General features: G+C 47.7%; 1 protein-coding gene across 1 annotated transcript in view; it reads left to right on the top strand.

The window, feature by feature from the left end:
• Window positions 1–3,565: 3,565 nt before the first annotated feature.
• The window catches only part of LOC137562078 (mucin-12-like), a 32,990-nt gene continuing 11,351 nt past the window's right edge, over window positions 3,566–25,204 (top strand). The window contains exons 1-2 of the mRNA XM_068273415.1: window positions 3,566–3,651; window positions 17,407–17,472. Coding sequence (XP_068129516.1) covers window positions 3,627–3,651; window positions 17,407–17,472 — 91 coding nt within the window. The 5' untranslated portion in view covers window positions 3,566–3,626. The remainder of the gene's footprint in view (window positions 3,652–17,406; window positions 17,473–25,204) is intronic.

Here is a 25,204-nt window from a genome sequence, read left to right as displayed (position 1 = left end):
GATTTGATTCAATTTAAAATGTCCAATTCATGATTCGATTAAATTCGATTCAAATTGAATCAAATCATGAATCGGAAATGTCAGATTGAATAAAATCAAATCAATGAATCAAATCAAATTGAATCGAATCTGACAAAGAATCATATGGTGTAGATGGGACTGATTCTCCCAGCAGCTTGTGACTCTTCACAAACGAGTCTCTGCACCCGGGGTCTGGTTGCCTAGCAACAATGCAAACACATATTCAGCAGCTCAGCAGAGGTCAGCCAGTTAGGGCTATAACAGCGATTCCTGCTAGAAGTGGGTTATACCACTGAAAACTACTTAGGCAGGAGTTATGTTTGTGAAAAGAAAGTAAAAATAAACCTCCCCTAACAAAAGGATTAGCCTCCCAGTCATCATCCGTCACTATTTACATTGCATGTTGTATTGATGAAACCATTCATTTTTAAAAACAAACTTTTTACACTATTTTAGAAGGATGTTTAATAGTTTATGCATAAACCACTTTTTATTTTTTTCCTCATTCGCGGAAGAACCCCTTTAAAAACAATTAAAAAGTACAGGGACCAGAAGGTTCACATCAAACACACAGCCAGGGGTGCCTCTAGCCGTCTTGTCACTCCAGGCGAGAAAAACCTGTGGCGCCTCCCTCACTCCCCCGTGGCGACCCCCCCATGAAAATAATCGTAATGTGGCAATGTTTCACCCAAAAATATTCGTAATGCGGCAGGGTTTCACCAGAAAATAATCGTAATGCAACAGTGTTTCACCAGAAAATGATCGTAATGCAACAGTGTTTCACCAGAAAATAATCGTAATGCGTCAGCGTTTCACCAGAAATTACACGTATTGTGGCAGCGTTTCACCAGAAAAATACTTGTAAATGCGGTAGTGTTTCACCAGAAAATACAGAATGCGAGCAGAGTTTCACCAAAAAATACACGTAATTTGGGCAGCGTTTCACCAGAAAATATACATAGGCAGGGCTTCACTTTCATGAGGCACAAAGGGAGACAGAAGGAGGCACAAAGGGGCACAGAAGGAGGCAGAGGTGGCACAGGGGGACTGAAGGAGGCACATGGAGACAGAAGGAGGCACAAAGGTGGACAGGAGGCATAAAGGGAGACAGAAGGACAAATAGGGGGTCAGACATGGCACAAGGGACTAAGGGACGCACAAGGAGACAGAAGGAGGCACAAAAGGGACAGAAGGAGGCACAAAGGGGGAGAAATGGAGGCACAAGGCACAGAGGGAAACAGTGGCAGCTGCCTGCAACTTACGCTAAGCAGATGCAGCAGAAGCAAGTAATAGAACACCCATGGGGGTGGGGCTTAGGGGTATGGCTTAGCTTAAGGGGCAGGGCTTAATCCAGCAACATGGCGCCCCCAGGACCAGTGGCACTCCAGGCAAAGGCCTGTACTGCCTATGCCTAAAGGCGCCCCTGCACACAGCAGGTATAACCACTTCATCAGAAGCACCACAGACATCGGATCCTTCTGAGGAAGTGGTCGCCTGACCATGCTACTCATTAAAGAGACACTGTAACACAAATTTCAGCCTTATTTCTTCTATCCTATAAGTTCCTATACCTGTTCTAATGTGATCTGGCTTACTGCAGCCTTTTCTAGTTGCAGTGTCTCTGTAATATATCTAATCTTCTTTCCTTTGTCGAGCCTTGTTAGCCCAGAGAGGAATGTGCTGTGATAGGGAGAAATTATGCACACCTCCCTCACACCCCCTGCAGGCTCTGTGTGTGTGCTGTATGTATGAGTCAGACAAGGTCTCTGCTCACAGCCAGCCTGCCTGTGACCTTGTGAACAGATGTGAGTGCAGAAAGATCAGTTCAAAGCCCAGACAAGCAGCCAAGGCAACAAGTGGGAGAAATATTACAGCAGTGAAGTCACGTTTGAGAGGAGCCTCTGCAAACAGGCACCTGCTCTGATGATGCATTTCCTGTTTGGCGGCCATCTTCATTGTTTACATAAACAATGTATAAAACAGTGATTTTATCACCAAGAAAGCAGCAGGAGTAGCGAAAATGTCACAGAGGGGGCTAGGAGAAGACAACAAACAGGCTGGTACTTTTATTTACCGTATATACTCGCATAGAAGCCGAATTTTTCAGTACAAAAAATGTACTGAAAAGTCCCCCCCTTCGGCTTCTATGCGAGTCAGCTGGCTGTGCCCCCACTGTCCTCATGCCCGCAGCAGCGTAGTGCAGCAGTAAACAGACTAACGTTCCCCAGAGCTCCCAGCATTACAGAGAGCAGGCATCCTTTTGATGTTACTTCACTGCTTTACTCCGCTCCCTCCCCACACGCTGAAGCCGGGAAATGTACAGTTGCTTCTTATATTTTTAATGCTTATGTGCTGATACATATGATTATGTGACAGGTAGCCACACGCAGTGATTATGCACGGATCTGTATATTGCTGTCGCTGCAGCTCAATATCATGAAGCTCTGATAGTGAGCTGCAGCCACGGCAGTATACAGATCCGGGCATAATCACTGCGTGTGGCTGCCTGTCACATGAACATATGTATCGGCACATAACAGCACAGCCTTGCCACGGAGGATGCAGCATTGAGAATACAGGAAGCAACTGTACATTTCCCGACCTCAGCGTGCTGAGGGAACAAAGTAAAGCCAGTCAAAGTTACAAGTAAATACCGGGCTTCAAGAAACTACATCTCCCTGCATGCTTTGCTATCTTCCACACATGCCCAGTAGATGGCAGCAGTCAGGAAGACAGTAGAGATGGGAAGTTCGGATCTTTTCAATGATCCGGATGATTCGAATCGGATCATTGAAGAGATCCGGATCTTTGATCCGAATCTCGGATCATTTTACTACCGGAAGCATTCGGGGGTGAAATGAACAGCAGGACAGGTCTGTGGACAGGAGAAGGGGAGGGAGTGGAGTCAGTGGACACACAGAGAAGGGGAGAAGATGGACAGAGGGCAGGGAGTGGACAGAGATGGGAGGAGGGACGAGCAGAGAGCAGAAATGTTTGCACGTAATACCCACATGCTGAAGTCATATGCTTTACATATATTTCACCTATATGTTCATCTGTACACTTTGAAAGAAAAGGTCGCACAGTGAAAGAAAGCATTCCCAGAAGATAAGTGCAGCTGTGTAGTGCCGAGTGCAGGAGGATTATATTGCCTTTCAATCACACTGTCTGCAAAGTTACTGAGCTGTGCTGAGCCAAAAGCTTCCAATGTGTTCACTGTGTACAACTAAGGAACAGCCAGCCTATAATGGGCAGCACGTTATAGCCAGTATGTGTGCTCTACACATATCTGGCAGTGGCACCCATGTCCCCTCTCTCTCATCTACCTGTCTCCCTGCAAGGCTGCCTCCCTTCCAACAGAGCGATCCATCTCTGCTCTGCTTCCAGGACCCCGCTGCCCGCTGAGAGGGGCGTGTCGCTTCTGGCCCCGCCCCTTTTGCGATCCGAATCACTCATTTTGATGATTCGGATGATCGACTCATAAAATAGATTCGGATCAAAGATCCGAATCGTTCATGATCCGGACAACACTAGAAGACAGCTCAGGAGTGCACATGGAGATGACAGATGAGACGTGCAGAGGAGAATGAAGTTAATCATGGCAGATGTGGGCTGTGTCTCAAGGATCAGGTACATTCTCTGCCTGCAGCTTTGCAGATCAGTGAGAAGCACTTAGTTCCCTAGTGAGTCCAGCTTCACCTCACTGATTTGTCCTGTGTTTGGTGATAGTTCTAATCTGCCATCATGGGGAAATACACTCCTGTTAGCAGCATTTAAGAGTCCAGAAGTAGAAGATTTGTCTTGGGCAATGTCCCTGTCAGCAGGATGGGTGTCTAGAAGAGGCTGGGTGCTAAGCAGATGTGAGGGGCAATTAGCAGAGACATGGATGCAAATCTGGCTATGGGGAGGTCGGCAGCTTCATACTGGGGGCCTATTTGGCTTAGGAAAGGGGGAATGTCTCATAATGGGAGCACATTTGGTTATTTATCCTGAAGCTATACTGGGGATGGGGCTTATATGCGAGTCAATCACTTTTTCCTGGTTTATGGGGGAAAAGTGGGTACCTCGACTTATATGCGAGTCGGCTTATATGAGAGTATATACGGTATGTAAGATTTTCACAGTACAGACTCCCTTTAAGGACGCTCTATTGAATGGTGGAGCTGCACCCCCCCCCCCCCCCCCCCCTAGACTGTCTATTGGTTTGTATGGGTAACCACAGTTCTGCAGCTGCCATTGCAATTGATTATTCTTAAATACCCACAGATGTACTGCACCTATTGGTTTCATTGCACTATACACTAGTGATGAGCGCAATGACCTAATTATGATTACATGAAACTTTGTGTAATTCACAAAATTACGATTATGGCCTTTGCATTATCAGTAATGGCAGTAAAATTAGTGACTTTCCTGAATTTAGTAATTACTCAAATTTGCATCATTACTCTTAGAAATGAAATTACATCCAGTTTCATAATTAAAATAACTGTTTCTATAAATGCAAAAAAATTTGCATTAAATGAGAATTTGTGGAAATTACACGAAATTACATGATGTAAATTATGCTTACAAAATTCTGAATTAAGATTTGTACGGCAATTACGAAATTAAGAATTTGCGTTGTAGAGGCAAAGTTTGCATCCGTAATTGTGGAAACACGAAATTATACTCAATTATACTACTATACACTAGCACCTTATGGAATCATAAGTCTGTGTTTTTATTTATATTCTTTGTCTTTTACTGCTTTGTCGCTTGTAATTACTGTACTGTAACTGCATTACCTATGGCCCGGGCCATACCCTTTATACGCTCATATTGGAGGATATCAGTTATGCCTATATATATATATACGCTTTATACCAGCTGTGTCTTCGGTGTGGACCTTCTGGTCCCTGTATTTTTTAATTGTTTTTCAACAAGCAAATGTATTTATATATACACTCCAAAGGATCAAAGCAATGCATTTTGCGGGTGAGGCCCCACTTCATCAGGCAATAGGTGATGTCTCCCACAGAGGCCCTAGGCTGATTCATAGACACTTGTTGCTGTATGCTCCATCCCCTATTGCCTGATGAAGCGGGGCCACACCTGCGAAATGTGTCGCTTTGACCCTTTGGGGTATATATATATATATATATATATATATATATATATATATATATATATATATATATGTATATGTATATATATATATATATATATATATATATATATACATACATACATACATACATACATACATACATACATACATACATACATACATATATATATATATATATATATATATATATATATATATATATATATATATATACATATATATACATACATATATATATATATACCGTATATATATATATATATATATATATATATATATCAATCCGTTTTTGTGTCTACTTGGAGGAGGTAAGTCCACCAATACTACTATCGAACATCCCCCCCCCCCCCCCCACGCGCCACGGTCTTGGTGTTTTTTTTTAAGTTTTAGTTACTTTTATCCTTTGGGCAATTCTGTTCATTTCAACAAGGCATTTAAACATATTCAGACATACAGAAAGGGTATAAACATGTACACAGTAGTCAAATCATAAACAGTAAATCATAACATATGCATATCAACATATCATAAAGGGTTTTAACCCCTTGCTTGGAAAGGTGTTAACCGCTTGTTTCCAGATCTACAGAGAGTGACTTCTTAATCCTGAGTGGGGGCAGGTCTAACCTCCCCACCTGCATTTACATTGGTTGCCTTAGTGGTAACCCATGTTTGTGAGTATATCTTAACATACTTGCCTCTCATCACCCACATCAGTCCAGTACATACTGCACTATATTGGGCACTCGGTGTTCTCTCTTGTTTTTTCAATGTTTAAATGCCTGTCCTTAATGTCTGTTAATTGTACTATTACCATGCTGTGCGTACCACAAATAATTCTGGGTGCGGCATCTGTCACACTTGGTGAACAAAGCCGATTCTTCGAAGGGATCAGATTGTGAGCTCCTCTGAAGACAATTAGTGACATTACTATGTACTCTGTTGTATATAAATACAGAAATAATAAGAATTCCGTTATTCCGTAGGATGTTAGACTATGGCTATGGAAGGGATTAGATTGTAAACTCTGTACTCATCCAGATGGTGCAGAGCTCACTTGTGGACGGCTTCAGGGCTTCTAGAGGGCTGGTGGCAGTCTCTGGCTGGCAGGAGGCCTGGTGTTCTTATGGCTGGAAGCCTGCTAGGCTTCTCTGTAGGTGTGATGGTGCTGCAGATACCTTTTTAGGACTCTGCTGTGATCATTTCAATGTAATCTAGACACGTTCAGGGGCGGAATGGCAACTCATGGGGCCCCCAGGCAATAGGACATTATGGGGTCCCATACCAATGTTGACAACCTTTTTACTGACAAAAATATAAACATTTTCTGACAGCATATGTTTCACTGATCAAAACCCCTGCATTGCGCTAGGCTCGGCGCATTGAAAAATGGGCGTGGTCACCCAACGGAATGTGGGTGTGGTCGTGGGTGGGGCAAAATATGCATGACCTTAGCAGTGGTGTAATAGGTCTGCTGAGGAAGTTTAAGCTCTGCCGTAGTGTCTCCCCCCAAAATACATGTAATCCGACAACATTTCACCAAAAATACACGTAATCTGGCAGAGGTTCCTCCAAAATACAGATAATATGGCAATGGTTCCCACAAAACAGATGTAATCTGACAGAAGCGGTTCCCCCAACATACACATAATTTGGCAGCGGTTCCCCAAAATATGCATAATCTGGCAGCTGTTCCCCAAAAATAGTTAATCTGGCAGCAGTTCCCACAAAATAGGTGCCCCTAGTACAGGTAACCAGGTCTATAGGTATTCCCAGTAGAAGTAACCAGGTCTACACCCAGTATAGGTAGCCAGGTCTACAGGTGTCCCCAGTATATATAGTCAGGTATACAGGTGTCCCCAGTATAAGCAGCCAGGTCTATAGGTGTCCCCAGAATAGGTAGCCAGGTCTATAGATGTCCCCAGTATAAGTAGCCTGGTCTATAGGTGTCCCCAGTTTAGAACACAAGTCTATAAGTGTCTCCAGTTTAGATAGCCAAGTCTGTAGGTGTCCCCAGTATAAGTAGCCATGTCTATAGGTGTACCCAGTATAAGTAGTTAGGTCTACATGTGTCTCCAGTTTAGATAACCAGATCTATAGGTGTCTCCAGTTTTGATAGCCAGGTCTGTAGGTGTCTCCAGTTTTGATAGCCAGGTCTGTAGGTGTCCCCAGAATAGGTAGCCAGGTCTATAGGTGTCCCCAGAATAGGTAGCCAGATTTATAGGTGTCCCTAGTATAGATAGCCAGGTCTGTAGGTGTCCTCAGAATAGGTAGCTAGGTGTCCCCAGAAGGAGGGGTGGCAGCGCAGTGAAGGGGGAGCAGCCGGCACAGCAGCAGGAAAGGGGGACTGTCTCCCCCCTTCCTCCCTCACTCTTAGGGCTCCCTCTTCCTCGCTCCCCCCTCTAGAATTGCAGTGTGACAGCAGGGGGCAGCAGAACACTTCCTTCTTTACCCAGTGCAAAAGGGAGATCTGTGCGCCACTGCTCTGGTCTAGTCAGTAATGTCACGAGACCAGCGACGCACAGAGCTCACGCTCGCAAGAGGAGTAGGAAGAAGTGTTCCGCTGCCGCCCGCTGTCACACCACAATTCTGGAGTGGGGTGCAAGGAAGGGGGAGCCCCAAGGGTGAGAGAAGGGGGGGAGACGACCCCCCTTTCCCGCCGCTGACCACGGGCCCTTGGTCCGCGCCAGAGTGCCCGAATGGTCAGTCCGTCCCGGACACGTTTCAGGGACACCAGTATTCAGCATACTCTGTTTGGCCTGTACCTTGGGACTGGGTAGGAGAGCTAGAAACAAATCACTGGTGAAGGCACCCTTGATGATATACTAGTGCTAAATGTTATATAAATGAGAAGTGTAACTTCTTACCTTCTCAGAAGGACAAACCATAAGTAATGAAAAAGTAAGATTTATTCATGCACAATAGACAATGCATTTCACGGGTCCTTGCTGTATAGGCCTGAAGAAGCATGTATTGACCTGAAGAAGCATGCAAGGACCCATGAAATGCCTTGACTATTGTGCATGAATAAATATTTCTTTTTAGGCATGGTCGGAAAAGCCAATTTCCGATTCCACAGAAACTCCGATTCCCGCCAATGCCGATTACCGATTCCATGGATTTCCAATTTCCAGTTTCCAGTTTCTGATTCAGCTTTCCGAGGAGTCTTTTTTTGGTCATCTTTTGCATTCTCTGACTGGGCAAATACTTCTTAGTTGATTCTTCATTCTCTGATTGGTCCAATGCTTCTGAGTCCTGTGATTGAGCTAACATTACCAAGTTAGGGTAATGCTGTATTTATGCAGAAGTCCATTTTCTAATTTTGAAGGAGTCTTTTTTTGGTCATTTTTTCCATTCTCTGATCGGCCAAATACTTCCGCGTTCTGGACTGTGATTGTAATTGAAATTACTGAGTTGCGGTAATGCCACAGAAATACGATTTCCAATTTCCATTTTTGGATCGGAAATGCAGAAATGTAATTTCCTCGGGAATCGAATGAGCATCCCTATTTCTTTTCCATTAGTAATGGTTTGTCCTTCTGAGAAGGTAAGAAGCTACACTTCTCATTTACATAACATTTATTAGTAGTATATCAGTGATCTTAGCACAGCCTATATCCCAAGGGGATCCTAGTAACAAGGACCTTGGTCTCCTCAGAACTTAATCAGGAGAGCGACCGACCAGCATCTGCACCAACAGCCCTGGGATACTGAGGGGGGGGGGGGGGGGGGTTATTTTCCCACAGGCTCAGACAGTGGTTGCAAATTGTTGCAACTCACCCTTGTGAGTATATTACTTACACAAGGCTAGAATTACCATAAGGCACTGTAGGCACGTGCCTACAGGCGTCTGATGATGAAATGGTGGCTCACTGCCCACCCCAAGTGCCTTCTTCCCTATGCAGAGTCCCGAGCGGAGTGTGAAGGAGAGCTTACTCACCCGGGTCTCTGCATTCCACTGACAAGATCCCTCTTCAGTCGGGGGTACCTCTAGCTACTTAATACCGAGGATAGCTCTGGTTACCTAATACTAAGGGGCACCAGTGGCTACCTATGTCGGGCAAAGGAAGTAAGAAAGAATTGACAGTTGGACCAGTCAGCACACTTGCGGTGCAGATCTGTGGGAGGGTTTGTAGGTCCATGGAGGGCGGAGTCTAGGGTGCCAGGACATCTGTTCCTATAGGCTCCCGTGATGTAAATCCAGGCCTGCCTATGCAAGTAATCTTAAGATATTTATTTGTCCAACTATACTGGACCATGGGGCTCACCACTTCTCCCACTAGCTAGAAATAAACCAGTAACTTCCCCAGCACATAACTCATGAGCAGTGATGCTCAGGTAGTACTTTTTAATACCCGAATGAATTTGGATCCGGGTACCCAGATATCCGGATCCGACCTTGTGGATATCTGCATGAACGCGGATACCCGGCCGCATTACCCGCGGATACCCGACCTATTCGGGTACCCGGATAGAAAAACCGGAAGTGCCCTTTAAATAGCTTTAAAAAGGGGTTTTAGGGTAAATGATGCATGTAGCATCATGTTTTTTAAAGGGAAACACTAATATATTATTTGGTGGACATAAAATGAAAAAAAAAAAAAAAACTGTCAATTAACATCAGGACTAGGTTCCAGACAGCGGTCGTGCAGCCGACATTGTGTCCAAAGTCCAATCGCACAACTGGGACATGACAGTTTTCAGCCCAGACACCTCCAAAAAATGACACCGAAATTGTGTTTTGGGTTGAATATAGGTGGTGGTATCAGTAGCAGTGGCCTGTGGCACCGTGGCGGTGGGAGCCAGCGTCAGCTTGCTTCAGCCTCTTGAACTCCTCATGCTCAACACCATGTTTTTTGGCCAGATGGGTGATGAAGCTGGAAGTGCCATACTTGTAGGGGTCACAACCTCTGCTCATCTGTAGTTTGCACACATTGCATATGGCAAACTTACTGTCCAATGAGGGCAGAGTGAAAAACTGCCAGATTGGGGAGGTGAAGATTCCCCTGCGGCCTGAATGGGATGCTGCGGCTTTTCTCCCTGTGGCGGTTGGGAGTTGAGTGGTGCGGCTGGTGGTAGAGGCAGAAGGATGTGGGTCCCGCATTCCACGGCCACTGTCTGCAATGCTGATCCTCCGTGCCAAACCCACCGCCGCATCCTCCTCCTCAGAGTCAGAGCTGACATCCCCATCCTGTGGATGGTAGTCACGGTCCTTCATCCCATCATCAACATCATACCCCCCTCCTCAAAACCCAGAACATCCTCCTCGAACTCCTTGTGGCTAACAGCCCTGAGTTCAATCATGGTGCCTGGAGTGAAAAGCTCGCTGACTGAGGGTAGGCTGCCCGCTGGGGTCGACACTGACACGGCATACCTTCTGAGCAGGGATGCTCAAATTCGGCTTCGGGAGATATCCGGATTTTTGCTATCCGGATATCTCCCAGTAATGCTGTGCGGGCTGGGCGGGGGGGTCAAGCTTACCTCTCTGACGTCTTCTTCGGTTGTCCCTCGGCGCCTCCCACGATGTGCTCCAAGCGGCGGTCACCTGATTACAAACACTTCCTCCTTCCGGGTTGAAGGAGGAAGTGTTTGTAATCACGTGACGCGCATGCAGCGCATCGTGGGAGGCGCCGAGGGACGACCGAAGAAGACGTCAGAGAGGTAAGCTTGACCCCCCCCCCCCCCCCCTGCCCAGCCCGCACAGCATTAGTGGGAGATATCCGGATAGCAAAAATCCGGATATCTCCCGAAGCCGAATTTGAGCATCCCTACTTCTGAAGGTGGCCATAATGTTGCTCCCTGTCCTCTTGCCCTTGTTGCCCCTCCCCCGGCTGCCGGTGCCAGCAGACATAGTACAACTTATACGTGATGATGTCACCAGATGATGTGGGGTACTTTTACTTTAATAAAATCGGGGTTGGACTTTACATCAAATCATCATGGAGTGACAGGCCGCAGAGTAGAGGACAGACAGTGCACACTATCTGTCTAACTGTCACACTGACAATGCTCAGCACAGCAGCACTGCAGTAATCTGTAGTAAGCTAACACAGTACCAGGGCCGGTTTAAGCAACAATGGGGCCCCAGGGCAAAATAAACCTGAGCCCCCCCCCCCCCCCCCAATAGATACCCCGGAACAAAAATCGGCATTAGGGGACCTTTTTTGCAGCTGGTATAGTCAGGGTGCGAAGCCCCAATCGGTTGGAGCTCCACATTCTGGCTACCCCAGCCTGCATGGGGGGACAAGGGGTTAAAAAGTTTCAGGAGGGGGGACCCCACATAATTAAAAAAAAAATGACCACACTCTAAACATAAAAAAAAAAGAAATTGGGAAAATAGGAAAAAATGCCAGGGATCTTCATGCAGCCATATTGCGGCTGTATAGCAATCCCTGGCCAAAGCTGCGTATGGGCCCCCTGGAAACGCCGTCAGGAAATGTATTGCGCTTTCTTTTAATGCATGTAAAATTACACTACCTTTAGGTTTGCTACTAAAAGTGACATCTACCGCATTTAAAAGTATACTTTTTTCCTTCGAAACTTTAAAATCGATTTTCTCAAAAACTATAAGGTCTTTTTGAAAAAAATGTTTTTCTCTTGTAGCCACGGGGGACCCCTACAAGCTCTGGGGCCCTCGGGCAATTGCCCCCTTTGCCTCTATGGTAGCGCCAACCGTGCACAGTACTACTCTCTAAGGCCTAGTGCACACCAGAGCGTTTCCGCTGCGGTTTGCGATCCGCCTGCGGGTGCGGATCTGCTAGGGTAATGTATTTCAATGGGCTGTTGCACACCAGAGCGGGAGGCGTTTTGCAGAAACGCATACTCCCGGGCTGCAGCAGATTTTGGATTGCGGATGCGTTTCTGCCTCAATGTTAAGTATAGGAAAAACGCAAACCGCTCTGAAAAACGGCACTTCAGAGCGGTTTGCCAGGCGTTTTTGTTACAGTAGCTGTTCAGTAACAGCTTTACTGTAACAATACAGGAAATCTAATACACCAAAACCGCTACACAAAACCGCAAAACGCTAGCTGAAACGCTACAGAAAAAGAAAAAGCGTTTCAAAATCTGCTAGCATTTTGCGGATCTGCTAGCGGTTTTTGGTGTGCACCAGGCCTAACAACTGACTTCAGTACTAACTACAATACAATAACACAGTAATCCTATTCCCTAACCTATACTGTCCTGCTGGCCTGCACAGCATAGCACACACAGATAAAGACAGGACCTAACTGAGTGAATGAAATCAAACAATTACAAGCTACCTAGCTAAAAAAACAATAGAACAATAGTGTAGTGAAGGTGTTTAGCACTCAAAGCCAGGGCCGCCATCAGAAATTTTGGGGCCCCTCACAAATCATCAGTCCGGGCCCCCCCCCCCCCCCCACACACAAACTGAGAAATGTGCGTAGCCATTACATGTTGGCAGAGCTAGTTGGAGGCTTGCTGTCCACAAATTAATCACGAATAACCACGGTGGATACTCGTGATTCAAGTTAGCTCTAATTGCCACAGCTGAGTGGCTAGATGCGGCGGGGTTAATTACCCAGAACGCCGTACTCCACCCAGCGTTTCAACGAGGTGCAAGTGTCCGAATGGACGCGTTGCAAGCCTCGATATCGAGCACTTCCTCCTTCAAGCCGGAAGGAGGAAGTGCTCCATCATTTTTTTAGAACCTCCCAGTTTTATTTTCTGTTTAAAAAAGCTAAAAAAGTAGGTTTAATGCTATTGTCTCATATGGTAATGATTCAGCTTTTCCCATAGTCTCGCAGTTAGCAATCATGAGGCCCCCAACAAACCATGAGGCCCCCAACAAGACAAATTCAGCAATCATGAGGCCCCCAACAAGACAAATTCAGCAATCATGAAGCCCCCAACAAGACAAATTCAGCAATCATGAGGCCCCCAACAAGACAAATTCAGCAATCGTGAGACCCCCAACAAATCATGAGGCCCCCAACAAGACAAATTCAGCAATCTTGAGGCTCCCAACAAATCATGAGGCCCCCAACAAGTAAAAATTCAATCATTAGGCCCCCAACAAGACAAATTCAGCAGTCATGAGGCACATAAATAGACAGCATTTCACATAAATAGGCAGAATGCCCCCTTATTATGGTAGACACCTCTCACCTGGATTCTGACAGGGACCCCCAGGTTAGGTAGTGAGTGACATGGAGCCCTTTAGGCAGTGAGTGACATGGAGCCCTTTAGGCAGTGAGTGACAGGGAGCCCTTTTAGGTAGTGAGTGAGTGACAGGGAGCCCCTTTAGGTAGTGAGTGAGTGACAGGGAGCCCCTTTAGGTAGTGAGTGAGTGACAGGGAGCCCCTTTAGGTAGTGAGTGAGTGACAGGGAGCCCCTTTAGCTAGTGAGTAAGTGACAGGGAGGCCCTTTAGCTAATGAGTGAGTGACAGGGAGGCCCTTTAGCTAGTGAGTGAGTGACAGGGAGGCCCTTTAGCTAGTGAGTGAGTGACAGGGAGGCCCTTTAGCTAGTGAGTGAGTGACAGGGAGGCCCTTTAGGTAGTGAGTGAGTGACAGGGAGGCCCTTTAGGTAGTGAGTGAGTGACAGGGAGGCCCTTTAGGTAGTGAGTGAGTGACAGGGAGGCCCTTTAGGTAGTGAGTGAGTGACAGGGAGGCCCTTTAAGTAGTGAGTGAGTGACAGGGAGGCCCTTTAGCTAGTGAGTGAGTGACAGGGAGGCCCTTTAGGGAGTGAGTGACAGGGAGTCCCTTTAAGTAGTGAGTGAGTGACAGGGAGGCCCTTTAAGTAGTGAGTGAGTGACAGGGAGGCCCTTTAAGTAGTGAGTGAGTGACAGGGAGGCCCTTTAGCTAGTGAGTGAGTGACAGGGAGGCCCTTTAAGTAGGGAGTGAGTGACAGGGAGGCCCTTTAAGTAGGGAGTGAGTGACAGGGAGGCCCTTTAGGTAGTGAGTGAGTGACAGGGAGGCCCTTTAAGTAGTGAGTGAGTGACAGGGAGGCCCTTTAGGTAGTGAGTGAGTGACAGGGAGGCCCTTTAGGTAGTGAGTGAGTGACAGGGAGGCCCTTTAAGTAGTGAGTGAGTGACAGGGAGGCCCTTTAAGTAGTGAGTGAGTGACAGGGAGGCCCTTTAGCTAGTGAGTGACAGGGAGGCCCTTTAAGTAGTGAGTGAGTGACAGGGAGGCCCTTTAGGTAGTGAGTGAGTGACAGGGAGGCCCTTTAAGTAGTGAGTGAGTGACAGGGAGGCCCTTTAAGTAGTGAGTGAATGACAGGGAGGCCCTTTAGCTAGTGAGCGAGTGACAGGGAGCCGCCCCCCCCCAGCCGCTGCCGCCGTCGTCGTCGTCGCCGCCTCCGCTGCCTCCCCTACCTTGCCAGTGAGTGCTGCCCAGCGTCAGACCTCAAGATCAGCGGCGACCCGACCAGAGCGGGCGCTGGACGCACCCGCTCTATATGCGGAAGTGACGTCACTTCCGCATATCAGTGCGGGCGCTGGGTCCTAGCGCCCGCACTATTGTCGCCGTCTGATCGGGGTCTGACTAGGTGGAGGCGGCGGCGGTTAGAGGGATGGAGGGAGGGAGGGAGCAGCGGTCATGGGGGGTTGAGCGGCGGCCGGGCGGCACCCGCCAGGGCCGCGGCGGGGATGGGGCCCCCCTGCAGGGCCGGGCCCGTGACGGGAGTCACGGATGTCCCCCCCTGATGGCGGGCCTGCTCAAAGCTTTAGGTTTATCACTGTATACAGGCAGCACTTGCTAAGCCAACAGCACTGGAGCAAGTCTGTCAGTGACCAACCAGCCAGCCACACAAGCAAGGACGATCTGTCTCATCATGCCAGCCCTCCTTACTACACAGGGGGGCTGGCCAGGGTTCCCTTCTGTGATTGGGTGCCAGGGCTTAGGCTGGGAGGCCTCTGATTGGCTCAATGAGGTTAGGTGGGGCTGGCCAGAGTTCCCCTCTGTGATTGGTTGCTAGGGCTTCTGCTGGGAGCCCTCTGATTGGCTGGGAGCCCTCTGATTGGCTCAATGACATCATCTCCTTAGTTACAGTACCCGGATCCGGACATGCGTCGGATATCCTCGGGTATCCGGATTATGCGGCCAGATATCCGCATAGAGCTATCCGGATTTTGGCCCAGGTATCCGGAATCCGGATCCGACCCGGATAGCGGAAAAATGGTCAGGATCCGGATGAGCATCCCTGCTCATGAGTTTGCTCACTCATCTAAGTAATGGTCTCTACAGCTTATGCTTTTGCCTGAGATTTTTTTTTTCTTCTTTTAGTTTTAACTAATTTCCTCTGTATTGTAAGAAATCGGATATTGCTGAAAATATTGTATCAACAATGGGATATTAACCAGCTGAGCGGTCTGGACGAGGCTGCCGCTCAGGCCCTGCTGGGCCGATTTTAACGAAATAAAAAGCAGCACACGCAGCCGGCACTTTGCCAGCCGCGTGTGCTGCCTGATCGCCGCCGCTCTGCGGCGATTCGCTGCGAGCAGCGGCGAAAGAGGGCCCCCCTAGCCGCCTGAGCCCAGCGTAGCCGGAACAAAAAGTTCCGGCCAGCGCTAAGGGCTGGATCGGAGGCGGCTGACGTCAGGACGTCGGCTGACGTCGATGACGTCACTCCGCTCGTCGCTATGGCGACGATATAAGCGAAACAAGGAAGGCCGCTCATTGCGGCCTTCCTTGTTTATTCTGGGCGCCGGAGGCGATCGGAAGATCGCCTCCGGAGCGCCCTCTAGTGGGCTTTCATGCAGCCAACTTTCAGTTGGCTGCATGAAATAGTTTTTTTTTTATTTAAAAAAAACCCTCCCGCAGCCACCCTGGCGATTTAATCAGAACGCCAGGGTGGTTAATAAAGACAACAATATCTAGTTCTCGTAAATTCTAGGTGGTCGTTTGACAAAGAAATACACATCAACAACAGTATAAATAAAGTTTATATTGCATGTGATATTTTTGCGATACAGGTACAGACATTGATGTATTACAGTAAGCAACAAGTACAGAGTAATTCAACAATGTTACGCATTACCCATTGAAAACAATGCCCATAATTTATACATTAATTCCTAGTTTAATGCAGCTTGAAGCTTCCCCAAGATCTTATAAAATACATACCATATTACAGACAGGGGCGTACCTGGGTAATATAGAGCCTATGGCAAACACAAAAATTGCGCCCCTCCTCCCCGCTCCCTCCCGTTAGAGCCCCCTTCCCGTCTAAAAACAGCATACTTTCTCACATACATGTGTTATGGCTGCCTGTGTTTTTTTTTTTTTGACTCGTGACATTGCTGAAGTAACTTTTCTAGAAATATCTCTTCTTCCCTCTCTGTCCTCTTTTCTACTACTGCCATGTACCCCGGATAAAGGAATGAATCTTATATGAGGGGAGGCACGGAGGCAAGCATGGCAGCGCAGCACAAAAGCAGGCATTGCAGCCCAGCACAGAAGCAGGTATGGCGCCCATGGTGCTGTGGCGCCCATGGCATAAGCCATGCCTGCACCCCTCTAGATACGCCTCTGATTACAGACACCCATACAGTCTTACCCAGCCATGATCCCAGATAGCAGCCCAGCAGCAGATTCCAGCAAAAGCCCCTAGAAGCAGCATGCTCAAAGACAATATACTCCTTGACTCCACCCCCTCACCACACATCACTTCCCTTTTACGAGGCTCAGTGTCATTGGCTGAAAGCAGATTTAAACTGTATCTCCACCTTAAAGGGGAACTCCAGTGAAAATAATGTAATAAAAAAGTGCTTCATTTTTACAAGAATTATGTATAAATTATTTAGTCAGTGTTTTCCCATTGTAAAATATTTTAAATCCCTGATTTACATTCTGACATTTATTACATGGCAACATTTTTACTGTTGGCAGATGATGTAGCTGCTGCATGCTTTTTTGGCAGTTGGAAACAGCTGTAATCAGCTATTTCCCACAATGCAGCAAGGTTCACAGACAGGAAACTGCCAGGAGTATGGACTCATAGTTTCTTGTGGGAGGGGTTTCACCACAATATCAGCCATACAGCGCCCCCTGATGGTCTGTTTGTGAAAAGGAATAGATTTATCATGTAAAAGGGGGTATCAGCTACTGATTGGGATAAAGTTCAATTCTTGGTCGGAGTTTCTCTTTAAGGTCAGTTAGGCAGGAGGTGAAGTCTTTTGTTTTCGGAGCATGTGGAATGGCTGCTTAACAAAAGCAAGCTGAGAATTTCAAACAGTCCAATTCTTACAGTATGATCAGCAGTAATATATACCGTATGCAAATGCTTAATATATTTATTTTTTGTAATTCTTTTCTAGAAGACTGTTCTTATCCCCTATTTGGAACCCTGTGTGCATCCATAAACAACACTGTTAGAGCAGCAGGTAAGTGCTTAAAGAGAAACTCCAACCAAGAATTGAACTTTATCCCAATCAGTAGCTGATACCCCTTTTACATGAGAAATATATTGCTTTTCACAAACAGATTATCAGGGGCGCTGTATGGCTGATATTGTGCTGAAACACCTCCCACAAGAAGCTCTGGGACCGCGGTACTTTTGGCAGTTTGTTACAATGTAATAAGGTTCACAAACAGGAATTAGCTGTTTACAGCTGTCTCTAACAGCCAAAACAGCTAGCAGCAGCTACATAACCTGCCCACGGTAAAAATGTCACCGTGTAATACATGTCAGAATGTAAATTGGGGAGAGGAAAGATTTTACAATGAGCAAACACTGACTAAATCATTTATACATAATTATTGTAAAAATGAAGCACTTTTTTTTTTACATTATTTTCACTGGAGTTCCTCTTTAAAGGCTTGACTCTTCACTGATTCAGCCATGACAAAGGAAGCGGCAGGACAACGGGAAATGGAAAGTTCATATGGAAAAGGCAGACAGAAAGTCGCAGTGCCTTGTCCACAATGTTTCAGCACTCCTAATTTGTGCCTAAAGCTGCATACTCACCTGAAGATGTCCTGAAGATTGGGCTATGTCGCCCAAGGGATCATAAAGGGGACCGGGCAACAGAGCAGCCATGATGATATATATATATGCATCATCAGCCTTTGTGGGGTGGAGGGACGAAGAGCACAGGTTCTGACGGGCATGGGAGCAGTGAGAACAATTGCATTGTGTAGTGTTTGGGTGTCGGACACCCTAAAGACCCAACATGATGGATCTTTAGTAATCATCATGTTGTGACTGTACACACCCGATGTTAGTGGAATTATCCATTGTTTATCTTCATTACCGATGAATGAAAAACTGGCGCATATGGTGGAAAATGGCCCTCAGTGCGGCTGGTCCTGGCGACAATAACTCCATTTTACAGACATAGAGAGTCCGTAACTCCACATTTTAGGATATGCTCAGAGGAGTAGCTATGGGTGGGCAAGGGGGAACATATGTCCCCGGGTGCAGCACTGTGAGGGCACTCAGCACAGTAACTGCACCCCCAAGTCTGGGAGAAGCAGCTCAGTGACTGGCTGAAGTGCCTCTGCTTCTCTCCCTCCCTCTACAGAGAAGTGCAGAAACATTAATAGCAGCAGAAAAAGTGGGGCACATCTGGCTATCTAAAGAGGGGGAACATCTGCCTGTCTAAATGGAGGAGAGGCGGGGCACTTCTGGCTAACTAAAGGGGGGCACATCTGGCTAACTAAAGGGGGGCACATCAGGTTATCTGAATTGGAGAAGGGGGCACATTAAGCTATCTAAACAGAGGGAAGGGGGGCACAAATGGCCATACTTATATTGCATTTGTACATTTGACTCCACCCATGACCATGAAAACATTCTGATGGGTGGCAATGCCCATTTTGTCTGGGGGGGGGGGGGGGGGTGCAAAAACTGTCTATGTCCCCGGGTGCTGAAACCCCTAATTACGCCTCTGGATTAGTGTTATCCAGATATTTGGGTTCGGTTTGGCCGAACATGGTCCAGATATTCGGCACACTCGAAGTCAATAGAGACCCGAATATTCCTGCTTTGCAGGCCAGAAAAACCACAAAAAATGAGGGAAACTTCTGCAAAATGGCTTGGGAATAGTGTGGGGGGGGGGGGGGGGATCAAATGAGATCCTGAAAAGCTGTCGTAGTACCAATGGGACCGACAACGCTAACCCAGCACACAGGATAGAAGAGGAGGTACAGGAGAGCAAGGCCACGCTTTGAGACACAACCCAGGCCTGGCATGAGGACAAAATGCATGCGTAAAGCAATGCATTTTGTCGCCATGCAGTGATAAATGTAATAGAAATGAGATATTCCTGAAAATTGCACGCTAACCCAGCACAGATGTTCAGGGTGCTGCTTGGTCAGGGGGGGGGGGGGGTTCCAATCCACGATTTATTTATTTTAATTTGTGTCAGACGGTCTGAATTTGCTGTGGAGAGGCGAATACGCCTATCTGTAATGATGCCTCCGGCTGCACTGAAACAATGTTCGGATATAACACTGGCTGCAGGGCAAGCCAGCACCTCTACTGCGTACATTGCCAGTTCGTGCCAGGTGTCTAGCTTAGAGACCCAATAGTTAAAGGGGACTGATGGATTGTTGAACACGGCTACGCCATCTGACATGTAGTCCTTGACCATCCTCTGCAGGCGAGTGGTGTTGGAGGTGGAACAGTGTGATTGCTGTTCTGTGGGCTGCTGCCTGGGTGTCAGAAAAGATCCACAGAAGATTGGCAGCTGACTAGATAAACCTCGGTACTGCTCCATCATGTACTGGACTACTGCAAAGGCGTGCTAGCAGCCTAGCATGTGCAGCGTAGAATTCCACCGCTTGGGGACATCAGACACCAAGCGATGGTTGGGTAGACTGAATCGCTGCTGCAACTTGGTGAGTGCGCCCGAAGCGGTACTGGACTTTTGGAAATGTTTTGCCACTCGTCGCACGTTCAGCAGAAGATCCGCCATGCCTGGGTATGTCCTCAGGAACCGCTGAACAACTAGGTTCAGAATGTGGGCCAGGCAAGGGATGTGTCTCAGCTTTGCCAACTTTAACACTGACTGGGAACAGTCAAGAGCACTATTACTGAAACTGACATTGGGTACTACGGATGGTTGGCCACCACGTAATGACTGGGCTGCTGAGGAGGGTCTGGTGTCCACAACGGAGGCAGTGTTGCTGGGGGCTGGAAGCGAGCGGGTACCCTGGCCTTGCGCGCTTGACCACAGAGTGCTATGTTTGGCTTCCATGTGCCGGCGCATGCTGGTGGTGGTGAGGTTGTTGACATTTTTTCCCCTGCTCAGTGTGTTCCTGCACACCTTGCAAATCACCATGGTTACATCCTCCCTGCTGTCTTCAAAGAAAGACCAGACTTTGGAGGACCTACTGCTTTGCTTGGGAGTTTGGTGCGTGCCTCTTTTGCGTCTCACTTGTGCGTTTGTTGTGGCCGATATTCCCTGACTACTTTGTGGCACAACACGAACTCTTGCAGCAGTGGGTTCTTCAGCTGACTCATCTGTACTGCTATCCCGACGACGACGGTCTGGTTCCCAATCTGGGTCTGTGGCTTCATCGTCCAAAAAACCCTCCTCTTCCATTGCCTCATATGTGTGCAGTCACGGAGTAGAGCTCCCCAGAACAACCTCTGCGCACCTCAATCCCATCTCTTCCTCATCTTCTAGGCAGACCTCCTGCGATTCAAATTCCTGCGCACATTGCGCTGAGATTTGGGTGTCTTCATCCTCGCTTTGCCTTTCAGTAATTGGTGCATTTTCAGCATCCACTGCTTGTGAATCCGGGCGAAAGATTTGTGACTGTTCCATTGTCCTTTCACAGTTGGAAGTTTGTGGGGGTGGGAATGAGAATAGCTCCTGCGAATAGCCCATTGTGTCGTGGAACAATTCTTCGGACTCGTTATTTGGCCGTTGTGTGCATGGTGTAGCTGCTGGTTGTGTCACCTTTGTGCCCACTGACTCCTTGTAACTGGCAGAGGACCTCGTGCCTGACAAGGATGGGCTGGTGCTTAACCCGCTGCTGGATGCTTGAGAGGTCAACCAATTTACTAACTGGTCCTGTTCTTCTGGATTATTGAGGGTTGTTTTTTGCCTGGACAAGATGAGCGGTATTAAGTGGGTTTTCTTAGATGCGCCACCACGGCCTCTACGTGAACCGTCAGGGGAAACACCTCTTCCCCTGCCCCTCCCTCTTTCACTGTATTTCTTCATAGTAGTCGTAACTCTTTACTTGTCACAAAGATGAAATAAACTTTTTTTTTATTATTTGTGGGCACAATTTTTCCCCTGAAAGTATTGTTTTATTATACAACACTAAGCACGAGTAAAATGCAATAAAGTGTGTTTTTTTGGAGACAACTGATCCCAGCTGCCACTGAAAGTACTGTCTTTTGGTGCAACACTAAGACAACATTAATTGCAATACAGTGTGTTTTTTGGAGACACACCTGATCCCAGCTGCCACTACTGTCTTTTGGTGCAACACTTCTGCTGGCAGTGCCTGCTGGCAGTGGTGAGTCAGAGGCCCTGTGGGTGCTGTCAGTGGTGAGGATAGAGCCCTGTGGCTGGCCTGTCTGGCCTGGCTGGCAGTGGTGAGGCAGGGGCTCTGTGGGTGGCTGTGTGGTGCTGTCAGCAGTGAGGCAGAGGCTCAGTTCTCTGTGGCTGCAGGCCTGCAGCAGTGCTGTGTGAGGCAGAGGCCCTGTGGGTGCTACTGTCAGCGGTGAGGCTGGGGGCCAGGGACCTGTGGCTGGCCTGGCTGGAAGTGCGCTGACGCTCCCTCCTACCTGCCCAAAGCTAAACCCCAAAGCAAATGGCTTCGATAACGCGCGTTCGGGTATTTATAGTCCCGAACCACGTGACCCACTCGGCCAATCACAGCGCGAGCCGCGCGTTCGGGTGACTGCTCGGCCAAGTTCGGTGCACGCTCGGCCAAGTTCGGTTCACGCTCGGCCAATCACAGTAGGGGGGAGGAGTTTGAGCAGCGTGGCAGAGCCGCGCGTTCGGGTGACCACTCGGCCAAGTTCAGTGCACGCTCGGCCAATCAAAGTAGGGGGGAGAAGTTTGAGCAGCGTGGCAAGCCGCGTGTTCGGGTGACCGCTCGGCCAAGTTCGGTGCACGCTCGGCCAAGTTCGGTTCACGCTCGGCCAATCACAGTAGGGGGGAGGAGTTTGAGCAGCGTGGTAGAGCATCGTCACGAACACCATGCGGTGTTCGGCTGTGTTCGACTCGAACCCGAACGGCCCATTATTCGGGGAATAACGAATAGTGTCAAGCACTGTTCGATCAACACTACTCTAGATATGCTAGCATGCACCTGATTCCTGTGCCTAAAGGCTAAAACTGTGTAATTTTGAGTGAAACAATGGATTGTAAATGATTATAGCATGAAGCCATAAGATAGATGGGAGTTGCATTGCATTCCCTGTGACAGACGGTACACAACAGAACGGCAAAGTGGCACTGCACATCATCCACTTTGCGTCGCATACTGTGAAGCATACTGCCAATGAAACATATGCTTCACTGTCACTGGTTTTTTTTATAATTTTTTATTCAATCGCTTTTTATTGAGAATTATAAACATACAAAAAATATCACAAGATATGATAAGTAATCTTTTTCATCTGTAATACACATTGCAGTAGGACCATGTATAACAGTAGGTGTCAATTCTTTGAGCACATAATAAAACATTACATTGATAAATTAAACACATAAACTTCTAATATGCTCCCAAGAAGGTTTGAAAAGTTGAGTGATATGGAACTTGTGTCAAAGAAATTTTACGACAGTAGTCTAGTGGAGCGGTATCCAAACCTGCCTGGGTTTTTGACCTACACAGTGACAGATCGGGTTCCATCCATAAACCTCCCTGCCGGTAATCCTAAGCTGAGCTCGGACTAGCCGCCAGGAGCTCTATGCACAGTAGAGCATGCAGCAGGAGCTTTTACTCACCTCCCAGGGGATCCAGGCATCGGTAGCCAATCTCCTTCTTCTCCTCCGAGGCTCTAAATCACTGTGGTGAGATCACCATCACTTATTTCTCCAAAGAGTTACAGCGCCACCTGGAGGACGGAGTTAAAATTGCAGCGCTGGAAACCAGGGAGGTAAGTGAGAGGGCTGCTGCAGAGACTCTGGCGGCATGCTTTTTTCCTGATTTTAGGGTCTGAAACCTTTTAAAAAGACCATAAAACCTGGAAATAATCATACTGCCAGGGGGGTTAATAGAGTAGAGGTGCTAAGAAAGTGTAACCTTCTTCAAGGTGGGAACGTGAAGCAAGACAACTATTTAACATAAAGGGATGGTAAGGGAAGATCAACAGGGTTAACCTTTTGCCGTTGGGCATGGCCGCAGCGGCAGCCCCAGGACCGCCTAACACCAATTGGCGTAAAGTCCCAGGGCTCTGTTTTGCAGGAGATCGCGTGCAGACTGCGCGCGCATCTCATTCTCGGAGGGCGGAGCTCCGCCCCCTCTTCAGTCTCCGAGCGGCTATTGCCGCTCGGGAGACTGTTAGACGGCGTAATCGCCGTCTAATTACCCTTACAGCGCTGCGATCAGCAGCAGCGCTGTACTGGGGACAGCCGTGTGACACGGCTGTCCCCTCCTGAGCCACGGAGGTGATCGGCTGTCATAGGCTGAAGCCTATGACAGCTGATCACAGGGATTGGCCGGCGGGGGGAGGGAGGGGGGTTTACAGTAGGGGAAAAAAACCACAGTTTTTATTTAAAAAAACAAACACAAATAAACAAACAAACACTGGGGGGGCGATCAGACCCCACCAACAGAGAGCTCTGTTGGTGGGGAGAAAAGGGGGGAGGAATCACTTGTGTGCTGTTTTGCGGTCCTGCAGCTTGGCCTTAAAGCTGCAGTGGCCAATTTAATGACAATGCGCCTGGTCTTTAGGGGGGTTTAACACAGCAGTCCTCAAGAGGTTAAAGAGAACCTGAAACAAAAAAATCTTCCTCTGGGAGATACTTACCTCGGAATGGGGAAGCCTCAGGATCCCAATGAGGCTTCCCCGTCCTCTGTAGCCTGGGGGAATCCAGCGCTGGCTCCTCCAAAACTTCCTCAACAAAGCCTGACAAGCGACAGGCAATATTTACCTACCGCCATCCTGCGCAGGCGCAGTAGCGGTTGTTCATTCGGCCCAAGGTGTAAATAGCCGAGCCCAAACGATTTGCTCTGCTGTTTACTCCTTAGTCCGAATGAAAAGCCACTATTGCATTGGATTGTGGTAGATAAAAATGTAACCCGCCACAGTTCGGGGGGGTCGCCGCAGGAAGCCTCATTAGGATGCAGAGGCTTCCCCCTCACGAGGGTTTTTGTTTGTTACAAATTTTCTTTTAGTGTTGTATTTTGAGAAGTATAGTAAGTATAGTTGGTATTTTAATTAGGTATATTATGCAATGGTTAGTCAAGGAAATGGAAATGTAATGTAAATATCCTTATATTGATTAGCATTCTGGTGTAGGGAGAGTGGGGGAGCCACTTATTGGATCTACAGATAAGCTTTCCTCTTCACTGTCACTGTTAACGGGTGCGTTTTGCAGTAACACACTGAATGCAGTGCATTGGGGTGCCGCACACTGCTATAACGCACTGACCGCACAGTGAACGCCAACTGAAGTGCAGAATGCTGTGTTAGAATACAGCAATGACGCCGCACTGCAATACATCTCAGGGGCAGATTTATTAAAGCATTACCGACAGTTTTTTCTTCTTAAACTGTTCTAACCAGTAGGGGGGACTGTTCTGCATGATAGTAAGAAACTTCTCAAATCCTACATAATAGCAGCAGTTTAGCGTAGATTTCCAGAGCTGCACTACAGTTCCATCCCTAAACTGCTGCAGATTAAGAAGTGCTTCATAGCAGTTCTCCAGATAGTGCAACAGTGCAGGCTAGATGTGATTTGTGAAGGGCTCCTCCCCCCTCACTCAGAGCCTGCTGACAGCAGATGTATTGGTTAACTCAGCAGTAGAGATGTCCCAAACTGCAAACGCGAACTTCTGCAAAAGTTCGAGTTCGGGTGAACCACCATAGACTTCAATGGGCAGGTGAATTTGAAAACATACAGGGACTATTTCTGCCCACAAGTGATGGAAAAGTTGTTTCAAGGGGTCTAACACCTGGAGGGGGCATGTCGAAGTGGG

Source organism: Hyperolius riggenbachi, chromosome 3 (assembly GCF_040937935.1).
Source record: "Hyperolius riggenbachi isolate aHypRig1 chromosome 3, aHypRig1.pri, whole genome shotgun sequence".
Taxonomy (NCBI): domain Eukaryota; kingdom Metazoa; phylum Chordata; class Amphibia; order Anura; family Hyperoliidae; genus Hyperolius; species Hyperolius riggenbachi.
This window is presented reverse-complemented; position numbering and strand designations above follow the sequence as displayed.